We start from the raw sequence: 11866 nt of genomic DNA on the forward strand, positions 1-11866 counted from the left end.
TTTTTTTTTAACCAAACAGTGGCTCGAGTATTTGATTATAATCACTCTCACCAAATAAAATTTTTTATTTAATATAACATTAGTAAAAGTTTTAATATTAATATATTATCATATAGTTTGAATAGTACTCATGTCAATGCTTAGGTTATTTCTAATGTTAGTTATTTTTTTTTTCTTCTACCTCCTAAGTCCTTCCAAGTCTCTACTATATATAAAAAGAAGAAACAAATTCTTTTTCCCATGTTACACGGTCCAATTACCTATGCCTAATATCAACATGCTAGTTTTCTCTCTCAAACTGAATATTTTCAAAAGCAAAATCTGTTCTTCCACCGTTAGACCCTATACAATACAAAAACAATCCTTAAAAAATTCCAAGCCCACTCTTACAACCAAAAATTTTCATGACCTACAAAAATATCCAATCTAAAAACATAACTATCAGGCTCTAATAGCATTTTTTTCCCCTCTCTACTTCGAGGTCTAAGGTTTAAACTCTAAAAAATACAATTAAAAAAAATAATAAAATATGTGATAAATATATGAATTTGTTGTGTATCTAAGATTGGAAGTTATCTAATCCATTGAAATACTTAAAATTGGAGTTGTCCAATAAAAAAAAAAAACTATCATTAATTAACTTATATTGATTATCCCAACTCACATAAATCCCTCTCTGCAACCACTGCAGCGGAACAGTTTTTGTCTGTGCGTGTAGGTGTCCACTAAATAATAACGCCAGCGCAGTTTATCACCTGCTGAAATATAAGAGCTTCAGCAACGGCCAAATCGAAAATCGTTTCTTCAACAAAAAGAAACGAAAAATAAACTCTTTAAACGACGCCGTTGTTTGCTCCCCCTCCGTAAGACCTTTACATGCTTTACTCTTTACCTTTCTCTCTTGCTTGCAATTGTTTTCTTGCTCACTACGATGGCCTCTAACTTGGACTCAGTCTCTGATACACAGCGAACTCTGTAAGTTCTCTCTACTCCATCAATCTTCATTCCTTTTTCTTCAAATTTCAATGCACCAATTCGATTTTTCGTTTCAATGTATCTGTCCCCGTTCGCTTTCGCGTACAAAATGGATGGATTATTGTTGACCCTGAAATTTTGATTTCACTTGTTAGGTATCCCTATGTAACTGGAACCTCTGTGGTTGCTCTCAAATACAAAAATGGGATTCTTATGGCTGCTGACATGGGAGGTAAGATTCTGTTAAATATTTAAATTGATTTTTTTGTGGGAGGGGTTATTGTTAGAAATCGGGGTGAGTGTATTTGATTTTGTTTTCAGTTAACTATTATATGTTTTTCAGCTGAAAAATTTTATGATAATATTATGGTCAAGTAAAAGTTTCTTCTTTTCGTTTCTCTAGAAAAAATAAATAAATAAATAAATAAATGTGCTTGTTGAAATAAAGATGTGCATTTTGTTATTGGCTATTGAACTTTTGTCTGGTAGTTAATGACTTAGTGGTGATTATTTGGTGCTACCTATTCTTAGATATTGTGGTTATATGTATGTTGTTTATCTTTATACCCAGCACCCAAAGAATGCTGTATCAGTGGCATCTGAATCTGATTTCCACGGGCATTCACAGTGCTTTTTGAAAAGGTTCTTTTGCAGGGAACAATGATATGTGATGATTTTTTTACATGTTCTGGTTTGGCAGTTGTGATCTGTTTTATGTTGCGAATGTGATGTTTTATGTTAGTATTGGCCTCAGTCTGCATCTCATTTCAATTATCAGTACATTAATAGGTTCCTATGGCTCTACCTTACGGTACAAAAGTATTGATCGTTTGAAGCCTATTGGGAAACATTCTCTTCTTGGTGCTAGTGGGGAAATAAGTGATTTTCAGGAGATTCTACGCTACCTTGACGAGCTTATGTAAGCACTTTGTATTTATGTATTTATATCGTTACTTAAATAAGCGCATATTTTGTTGCATAAATGTGCATTTGCTATTTTAAAATGAAGCAGAAAAGGATCTGTTTAGGTAAAATAATCTTAGATGCTTTTCTTTGATGTTTATGGTGTTTATATTCTATATTGTGTTTCAAACATCGAGTTAAAGAGTATATCTGCATTTTCTCCTCTTTTCTATGTTACATGTTTTAATTTTCCCATGTAACAGTTGATTTTGACCTTTTACCACTGCAGCCTTTATGACAACATGTGGGATGACGGAAACTCCCTGGGACCTAAGGAAATGCATAACTATTTAACTCGTGTGATGTATAATAGACGTAACAAGTTCAACCCATTGTGGAATGCACTTGTACTGGGTGGTGTGAAAAATGGGCAGAAGTACCTTGGCATGGTACAAAATGGTTTACCTTTATTTTTATCACTGAGTTACCCACATGCTTATTCCTTTTTGTGAATCTTATCCAGGTCAACATGATTGGCATTAATTTTGAAGACAATCATGTAGCCACAGGGCTTGGAAATCATCTTGCAAGGCCAATTCTACGTGATGAATGGCATGAAAATTTAACCTTTGAAGAGGGAGTCAAGCTATTGGAGAAGTGTATGCGTGTGCTCTTATATCGTGATAGGTCTGCTATCAACAAGATTCAGGTGTGTGCTTTTTCCTCTTCTTGCCTCTGCTAAAAAATTATGAAAATATGCCATACATCTTCCCGACCAAGGACTAGGTGCTGCTGCACCCATTTCCTAGAATACTTTCCTATTGGTTTTGCCTTCTCTATTTCAAATTCATCATTTTAATACATTGCCCAATTCTGTTTGTTTTGGATTATGAATGGATTCTTTCTGTAAATAGTAAAGCAGGCATCATAATATAGATAGGGTTATGTGTGGAATTTGAAAGTAGGTGTTTGGAATGGAATGATCATTTTCTGCAGCTCACTATGCCTAGTATTTCATAATCCATATTCTCTTTTCCGGTTATGTTAGAGATATAACTATTAATGTGCCTCTTCCCATCACTTTAAGCTTTCACATGATAATCACTCTCTAAACATGGTATTAGAGCCTCCATGACCAAAAGGTCTAGAGTTTGATCCATGTTATATTCAAAAGGAAGAAATTCAGCATAAAGACAAACTACAAAGAAGAAATAAAAAAGCCTATGCATAATCATATTTCAAGCCCAAAAAGAGGCTGTTGCGTAAGGGAGCATGTTTGAGATGTAACCATTTATATGGCTCTGATCACTTTAAGCTTTCACATGATAGTCACTCTCTAAACAAGTTTGCACTGTAATCACATGATTAATCTATTGACAAGTATAGGGTTCTGGTCTAGTGCTTGTTATGAAAGTTTGGTTAGTAGCTTTGAGCTGCTATCAATAACAACCATGATCTCTAGGCCTCTTATCTCTACATGCACCTTGTCTTTTTAGGTTTGGATACTTGTAGTCTAATCTCCACTCATCCCAAAGAAGTTAGTAGGTTTCTAGATGTTAACATAACAATATAAGTATGTGAACTTACTTGGAAATCAGGAGTAATGACCAAGGTTTCTTTGAATGCATAAAATAATTTGTCTTCTCTGCTCAAATTAGCTTGGCATACAGAGATTCACAATCTAAGAAATGAAAGTTTAACTTGGAACCCTATTGTGACAGGAAAAATGACTATCTGATAAAATATTGGGTTGTGTTTGAGTTTCCTTCATCTTTAGCAACTAAATCAAGATTTTAAATTAACTGGTCAGGAGTTAGGTTTACTAGCTCATTAGTCATTACCCAATTAAGAAACCACGTAAGAGGATCAAAAGTTTTTTTTCTTTTTTCTTTTTTTGTTTGGTAATTGCCTGATTTTCTGGAAGAGAGCAACACCTAACATATTGTTGTTCATAAGTTATCATAGCATTGAGTTGTAATGTTTAAAAGTTGAATAAGTTGAATATAACAACTTGTTTGTGATCAAAATGTGAAAATTTCATTTTCTTTTACATCAGAGTGTTTCTTATTTTTATGTTTTCAAGTCTTTATTAGAGAAACTATTATATACAAATTTTTATTTACCCCATGTTAGAAATGTTAGATGATTTTCCATTAGGGTTGTGAACTGTGGTTCTTACAATGCCTAAATCTGAACTGAATAACTTCTTTTTTCATTGATTTTTGGATTTTATTTTGTGTATAAATTCTTTTTTCAATTACAAAAGGTTTATTTATTGTGTGATGATACTTATCACATATGTAATGTCAAATTTGCAGATATCCAAAATTACTGAAGAAGGTGCTACCCTCTTCCCACCATTCTCATTGAAGACTTACTGGGAATTCTCTGCCTTCAAGAATCCAACTGTCGGTGCTGAAGGTTCATGGTAGCTTGAAATGTGAAATGAACAAATTATATCAGTTGGACAGGAAATGGTTTCCTGGGAGATCTCTTCATTATGTTAAAATGGATAAGAAACGGATCAGCCTTTGAAAATTGATATGCTCATAGATCACTTTAGTTTCACATGGTTGTTTGAGTTGACTTCAATTTCACAGTAGAATTTCTTTCGGTTATCAGAATTCTTTTGTTATAGTATCAGCCCATTGCATGTCTTTGAAATGAATTAATATGGATTATCTTAAGATTTGGGGACCAATTTCCTTTCTGCATATTTTCAGCTTCTACCGTTTTTGGTTCTTGCTAGTTCAATGGCAATAATTAATAGTTACTCTTCACACAAAGTGAAGGAAAACATTTTGAAACGAAACGATGATAGATACCATCGTGGGGTGAAAAGCTAGACTTCGGACTAATGGAGTTGTTTGTTTACGTAAAACCTAAGCTAGCATTACAAGAGGGAGAAAAGAGGTGGCCTACAATGGAGATTGTGCAAGAAGGAACCAACAACTGTCGTATCCATCCTTGCTGCAAGGAGCTCGACAAAAAAATTTTCAATGACTAAAGATGCATTTGACATTATGTTTTACATCAGTTATCCATTAACATCGTTAACTTCGCAACTGGCAAAGAGGAGGAACTAGCTCAATTCACATTTTAAAATTGAATGACTAACTAACCATTTTAAAAACTGAGATCAATTTATTGAAATGAAATTTGAAAAACCAATTTTATTGTTAACTCTTTCTATTTTAATGAAACTAAGTATATAATGTAATATCTTATACAATGAAATATCAAACTCTATCAAATGTTATCATATCCTGTTGAATTTGATAAATAGTATTTCTCCTATAACTTTTACTCAATATGTGATTTTGGGTTTGTAAACAATTCAACTATTCAAGCATGCTGTCAACGATAAAAAGTAAATTTGATCTTTGAGCAAAAACAACAAAATATATTTGAACCAGCTAAACAAATATAACAACTAAACCAGAAAATAACAGTAAATAAATCACTCTGAATATACGCCTAAGTTACACTGTCTTCAAGTCAAAAAAGAGCTACAATTAATACATGCCATACAACGGACAGCATATAGTAATAGATCATTGAACTACCAAGCACCAAAACTGGAGTAAATATTTAAGAATTTGTAATTGTCGATAAGAAAGTTACAATGAATTCACGTAAAATAGAACTAGAGTAGATAAAAATTTCAGGGGAACCACCACCATCGGCACATACCATAATATCCATCCCTCGAAAAACATACAAGAAACGGGTGTATTTTACCTCTTTCTCTTCTTATTTCCTTTGCCTTCGCCCTTGTTGAATCCCTTAACATCATAAGTCGTGTCAGCGGTGTTCTGCTTCTTCATTCCCTTCCTGCCTCCAAAACCGAATTTGGAATTCCTAAATTCCCTTTTCTTATGTGTCTTTCCTTTTCCAAAAGCTTGCTTCCCCTTCCCTCCTGACCGATCACCCGGAGACACTCCTGGCCTTTTGCCCTTTGACCTCTCAAATGACTTCCCATCCTCAAAGTCAAAACCCAAATCTGCATCATTGCTATTGTCAGCAAACCCACTCTGTTGCCTTTGTTTCCTCCATTTCTTAACAGATTCAATGTCCTGCTTTTTCTGCTTGGCCCGTTCTTTCATCTTCTGGGCTTGAATCTCTTTCGCCAACCTCTTGGCCTCCCTAGCCTTTCTTCTCTCTTCGGCCTCTTCCATCTTCCGCTTCTCTGCCAGTACACGTCCTTTCACCTTTTGCATGTGGTTATCAGTCTTCACCATTTCAGCGTAATAATCTGGAGGCCTCAGAAAAGGGAGACCCATTGACTGGAGTTTCTGATATGCCTGCTTTGTTCCCTCAAATGCCTGGTTGTAAAATGCAAGCTCACGTGTTAAGTCATCATTGACATCTACTTCTTGCTCTTGATCAATATCAATGGAGAGTGTGTGAATCCATCCCACGTTCTCTGGCCAACTGATATCTCCAAGTTTATCCAACAGAGCATCTCTATTATAAACTGCAGTTTTCGACGGTTCAGTTAATTTCACATCTTCGTCAGATTCTGATTCTGATGCAGACATTTCCTCATTAAAATCTTCAGCTTCACCACCAATGGTGGTATCATCATTTACCAAATGCTCCTCCATTCAACCTATTGAAAAAATTGGGGAAAACTTCATTTTAGAGCAAAATATTGCAGTCTAGCATTTATAACTATCAATTTCGTTCTTGCACTTTGGCTAAACAGAACTTCATTGAAAATAGGAGACTGTGCAAGGTATTGCATCAAAAGCAGAACATAACTTGAGATACACATGCCACACAAACCAGTTAAATGCTAACAGACATAACTTAGGGAAACACGGAGGACAAGAATCCTACATATTCTGCTTAACAAATTAATGATTGAGGACAACTATAACTATAATAACACATACAATATCAGAGCGGCATAGGGTAATTCAAACTACTCTTCTTTTCATATCACCAAAAACATAAAATAAGAAACAAAACAATACTATGCTTCAATAAAAAATAAACTAAAGTACTTAAATTTTCAAATTACTGGAACATAGAACCTAAAAACTGTAAGTCACCAAAAAGGACATAAAAAACCGAATCATAACACAACTTCGTTCTAAATGGGAAGTAAAATCAGAAACTCAAGTGCATTATGCAAGTGACAAGCAATAACATTTTTCTTCCTTTTTGGTTTTAACATTATAAGAAGCTCAAACTTTGCCCAGTATGGGTAAGGAGCACCAAAATAGAGTATCCAACAGTACATTAACTAACACAACAACGACCTCGGAGCAACATGAAGGCACAAAAGAAGCTACAAATATTGGTCCACCCTGATAACAATAACAATAAAATTACAAAATGAAAAAACAAAACCCGAGAAACCAAATCACAGCTTCCATCTCTTTCAATTTCAGTTCAAATTAAAAAGATTTGGCAGCCTCCTAAGTTCTAACAAATATAAATTTTAAACTCAACAGCAGAAATTCAGAATCCTAATTAACATTTAACAATATATAAACAAATATTAACAATGAACAAATATATAATATATCTACCTGAACTGTGAACTTCAAACCGCGAAAGGTGAGAGAGAGAGAGAGAGAGAGAGAGAGAGAGAGAGAGAGAGAGAGAGAGAGAGGGGGGGTTGAGGTTTAGGGTGAAGATGACCAGCAGCAGAAAGCTTGAGGAGGCAGTAGGTTTCAGGTTTAGGGTTTAAGAGAACGGAAGCAAAGGGTCTGGGAACAAAAAGCTTGTGACGGGCTGACGGCTACAGTAGGTGTTCGAACCGAATCCGTGATCAAATTATTTAGCTAACTAATTTATTGATAAATTCATTAGTTAAACTAATAAAACCGATTTTACTTACATAAAAAATATAAAATAATTAATTAATAAGTATTAAGTTTAAATTAATAAAAAATACATAACAACAATCAATATTTAAAAAATGTCTAATAAAAAAATTTCAATAAATATTAAATCTAAATTAAAATAATTAAATAAAAATAACAATCAAATATTAGACTTATATTAAAACAGCATTAATTAAATATTAAATCTATGTTAAAATAGCAATAATTAAATATTAAAACAGCAACAATCAACGATAATAATTAAATATTTTATAAAAATTTTAATTAGTATCAAATTTTAATTAGTAAATATCTCCTATATCTTAACTGTTTCTCTCATTGATTTTCACACCAAACTCATTATTTACTTCTTTTACTTTTGTTTTATAGTTTAATGTTCTTAAAACTTACACAACTAACTTTTCTGTTCGCTTGACTAAGCTAATCAGTTGACCATTGTTGCTCAGTTCTTCAGTTCTTGTGGGATCGACCCTCACTTACTGAAGTATTACTTGAACGATCCCGTGCACTTATCGATTCAGTTGTGGATTCTCTAATTCCGCACCAACCAACCAGTTCAAACAGGTTTTCACCGATTTTCTTTCTTGTCTAGTCCATTGGTGCAGAATTTCTAACCACAAACTAACCGGCAAGTGCACCGGGTCGTACCAAGTAATACCTCAGGTGAGTGAGGGTCGATCCCACGAGGATTGATGGACTAAGCAACAATGGTTGATTAATTTACTTAGTTAGACAAACAGAAAAGAGTGTTTTGGTATTCAAAAGCATTAAACAATAATTCAGAAATTTAATAAAGCAAGCAGTAAACAAGTTGTGAATAATATATAGAGAAACAGTTAAGGCTTCAGAGTTATCTATTTTTCGGATTGACTTTTCTTATTAATTTATTTTAATCATGCAAGATTTAATTCATGGCAAACTATATGTGACTAGACCCTAATTCTTTAGACCTTTCTAGTCTTCTCTAACTTTCATCAACCGCCAATTCCTTGGTCAATTAATTCCAATTAGGGGGTGAAGCTTAATTCTAGTTTATATGCCACAAAAATACTAATTACCCAAATATAAGAGGTTTATATGTCACGTATCCGTTAAGTCTAGATAATTAAAATTTAGGAGAAATTGTTTTCAAGCCGTTGTTCAAGTAAAGAGCTTTTCCAAGTTATACAAGAACTCAATTAGAAAGAGGGTCATACTTCCGTTCCACCCAAATTCATAAGATAAAGAACGGAAACAATTCTTGAAATATAAATCAGTACATGAATTAAAATAGAAAAATAATAGTGTCAATCGATACAATAGACATAGCTCCTAACCTTAACAGTAGAGGTTTAGTTGCTCATGGTTCAGAGTGGAAAATTAGGATTGTAAATTGGGCTGAGGTGGAATGAAAAGTTAACTAATGTTCAGAATCGAATCCCTAAAAGAGAAGTTCCTTTTCTCTTTTATATCTAATCCTAATTAATTTAAAATCTATTTTCTAAAACTAAAATAATATCTTTTCCTATTTATAAAAATTAAATTTTAAATTCGAATTAATTACAGCAATCAGTATTTTCTACACATGGGGCATGTCACGCGTACGCGTCAGTCACGCGTACACGTCGATGGTATTCTTCGTATGTCACGCGCACGCGTCGCTTTGCAACTTCGCTTTTCACGCGTACGCGTCAGGTATGCGCACACGTCGTGACGGAGGCAGAAATTGGCCGATTAAGAAATTAATAATATAAGAACAGCGTTGTAAGTACAATTCTTAACCAGCAAAAATCCGCTTGTCAATTTAGAAAGGTTGTCACAAATTTAGAACAAAAATACTGGGAGTATGAATCCCAGGTCGTCTCCCAACGAGTTGACAAAAGAGTGCAGCTTATTCGTCAGAGGTTTTCTCAGAAATTTTGAGTTTGAGAAACAGAAAAATAAATAATTATAAAATTAAGCAACAGAAATTAACGAGAAAATTTATATAATTCAATTAAAAACCTTGATCGGGAGAAGATTAATTGGAATTTCTATCCTTGTTGAAATTTTCCAGGTGTAATAATAAAAGATTGTTGCTCTACTTGGTCATCCCTTAATTAATAAGGAAAAGTCAAGTAACTAACTAACCAACTATATTCTTAGGTCCTAATCCTCTCCTAAGGAAGGATTAGAGTGAGAGACTAGAGTTGTCAGTCATCAACTACCAATTAGGATTAACACTTGAGTATTCCAACTCAAGGTTCTGCTTTTAATCAACTCACATTCAAGTTAGGAAACTACTCCATTAACATGAATATAAACTTCACAGAATCAAAAAGGTAATAAAAAGAAGACATGATAAACAATAATTAAAAATCAATTAAAAGTAAAAAAGGTTCCATACATTAATAAATCCCAAAATGCAACATACTTATCCGAACAGGATTAACGGGCAGTAAAAAGTAAAGGAATAAGAAAACAAACTAGAATAATGAAACTTCCACGGAGGTAATGATCCTTCTCAGTATCCAAAAGCAAAAGCATGAAACTCTAAAACTATGAATGTGAAGAACCCTAGAGGAAGGAGTAGAATTCTCTCTAAGATTCAAAAACTAAAACTTGAACTATGCGTAATGAGAATGTGTCTTGAGTCTCTGCTGTTCCCTGACTCTAGTCTGCGTTTCCAGACCAAAAATTGGGTCTAAACTCGGCCCAAAATCACCCTTAGCATTTTTCTGTGATTTCTGCAGATCGCGCATGTCACGCGTACGCGTCAGTCACGCGTACACGTCGCTGGTCATTTTCGCGTGTCACACGTACGCGTTAGGTGCGCGCAAGCGTCGCTGTGCAAACTCGCTTCCACGCGTACGCGTCAGGTACACGTACACGTCGCTGTGAATTTCTCCAAATCGCGCGCACGCGTGAGCCATGCGTGCGCGTCGCTTCTCGCTGGTTGCCTCCTTTATTTTTTGTGCTCCTTCCATTTTTTGCAAGCTCCCTTTCCATCCTTTGAGCCATTCCTGCCCTGTAAAGCCTGAAAATACTGAACACACGGATCACGGCATCGAATGATATGAAATGACATTAAAAATACACTATTTAAAGGCTTAGGAATCAAGTTTTCAATCATAGAGCATAATTAGGAAGGAATTATAAAATCATGCAAATAGTATAATAAGTGAGTAAAGAGTTGATAAAAACCACTCAAATTAGCACAAGATAAACTACATAATAGTGGTTTATCAAACTCCCCACACTTAAACATTAGCATGTCCTCATGCTAAGTTCAAGGAGACAAAGAAAATGAATAAGGGAAAGTAAGACTCATGTAATGCAATGCAACCTATGTATGAATGCAACTATATGCTGAAATGATTCTGTCTACTTAGTTAAAAGTAAATAAGTTCTCCAAGACAAACATAATTCCAATTCCACTAATTCAAATCACACAATAAGAAACAGTTAAACTTGTAAGAAGATAGCTCATGAAAGCAGGGAAAGTAGAATCAAGCATTGAACCTTCACTGGTAATGTATATCACTCTAACTCTCAAGTGTCTAGGGTTAATCGCTCTACTCTTTTCTAGTTATGCTCTCTAAACTTTATTCTTCATCTAACCAATCAACAAATATCTAGTATATCAATGCAGACATCATGAGGTCTTTTCAGGGTTGTAATGGGGCTAAGGTAAAGGTGAAGATACATGTATGGCCAAGTGAGCTATAATATGAATCTTTGACTAACCTAAGCTCTTATCTAACACACACACACACACTCTATGCAATTCTAAAATCATACCTAGCTACCCAAAATTCCCACTTTTGTATAATTTCCATACTCATGTACCAAATTTTCTTTAAGTTTCACCACATATGCATTGACCTTTTATCAGAACTTAACATTGGGGTAATTTTTTCCCCTCATTCACTTATTTACTTAATTAACTAAAATATATATATATATATATATATATATATTTGAATTACAAAAGCGAACATAGCATATCAATGCACATGGATTTTTTTTTCTGGTCTTACATGAGTAGGTACCCAAATTTCTAATATTTTGTCAATAAAACACTGTATACTTTTATCAATCCAAGTTCCCACAGTTTCCCTCACTTAATTTATACACAATCTCTAACTTAAGCTAACCAAAGATTCATTTGG

General features: G+C 34.1%; 2 protein-coding genes across 2 annotated transcripts; one reads left to right on the top strand and one right to left on the bottom strand.

Moving 5' to 3' along the window:
* The first annotated feature begins 674 nt into the window (after positions 1-674).
* LOC107619037 (proteasome subunit beta type-4) lies at positions 675-4579 on the top strand. The gene is made up of 6 exons (XM_016321245.3): positions 675-975; positions 1131-1207; positions 1765-1894; positions 2168-2327; positions 2402-2587; positions 4197-4579. The coding sequence occupies exons 1-6, from the start codon at positions 932-934 to the stop codon at positions 4308-4310; spliced, it is 711 nt and encodes a 236-aa protein (XP_016176731.1). The 5' UTR covers positions 675-931; the 3' UTR covers positions 4311-4579.
* A 733-nt stretch (positions 4580-5312) lies between these two features.
* Positions 5313-7679, bottom strand: LOC107619298 (putative rRNA-processing protein EBP2 homolog). Its single transcript, XM_088500247.1, has 2 exons — positions 7419-7679; positions 5313-6490 (listed from the first exon to the last, which is right to left on the bottom strand). Exon 2 carries the CDS (start codon positions 6483-6485, stop codon positions 5616-5618), a length of 870 nt encoding a protein of 289 aa, XP_088356373.1. The 5' UTR covers positions 6486-6490; positions 7419-7679; the 3' UTR covers positions 5313-5615.
* Between the last annotated feature and the right edge of the window lie 4187 nt (positions 7680-11866).

This window comes from Arachis ipaensis, chromosome B9 (assembly GCF_059453495.1).
Source record: "Arachis ipaensis isolate K30076 ecotype BB chromosome B9, ASM5945349v1, whole genome shotgun sequence".
NCBI classification, from domain to species: domain Eukaryota; kingdom Viridiplantae; phylum Streptophyta; class Magnoliopsida; order Fabales; family Fabaceae; genus Arachis; species Arachis ipaensis.

What these genes read in the sequence shown, in the direction of transcription:
- LOC107619037 (XM_016321245.3), top strand. Translation starts at nt 932, where the DNA reads ATGGCCTCTAACTTGGACTCAGTCTCTGATACACAGCGAACTCT. An exon ending in GGCAGAAGTACCTTGGCATG is followed by an intron (nt 2,328 to 2,401) that starts GTACAAAATGGT and finishes AATCTTATCCAG; the next exon opens with GTCAACATGATTGGCATTAA. An exon ending in CTGCTATCAACAAGATTCAG is followed by an intron (nt 2,588 to 4,196) that starts GTGTGTGCTTTT and finishes TCAAATTTGCAG; the next exon opens with ATATCCAAAATTACTGAAGA.
- LOC107619298 (XM_088500247.1), bottom strand. Translation starts at nt 6,485, where the DNA reads ATGGAGGAGCATTTGGTAAATGATGATACCACCATTGGTGGTGAAGCT.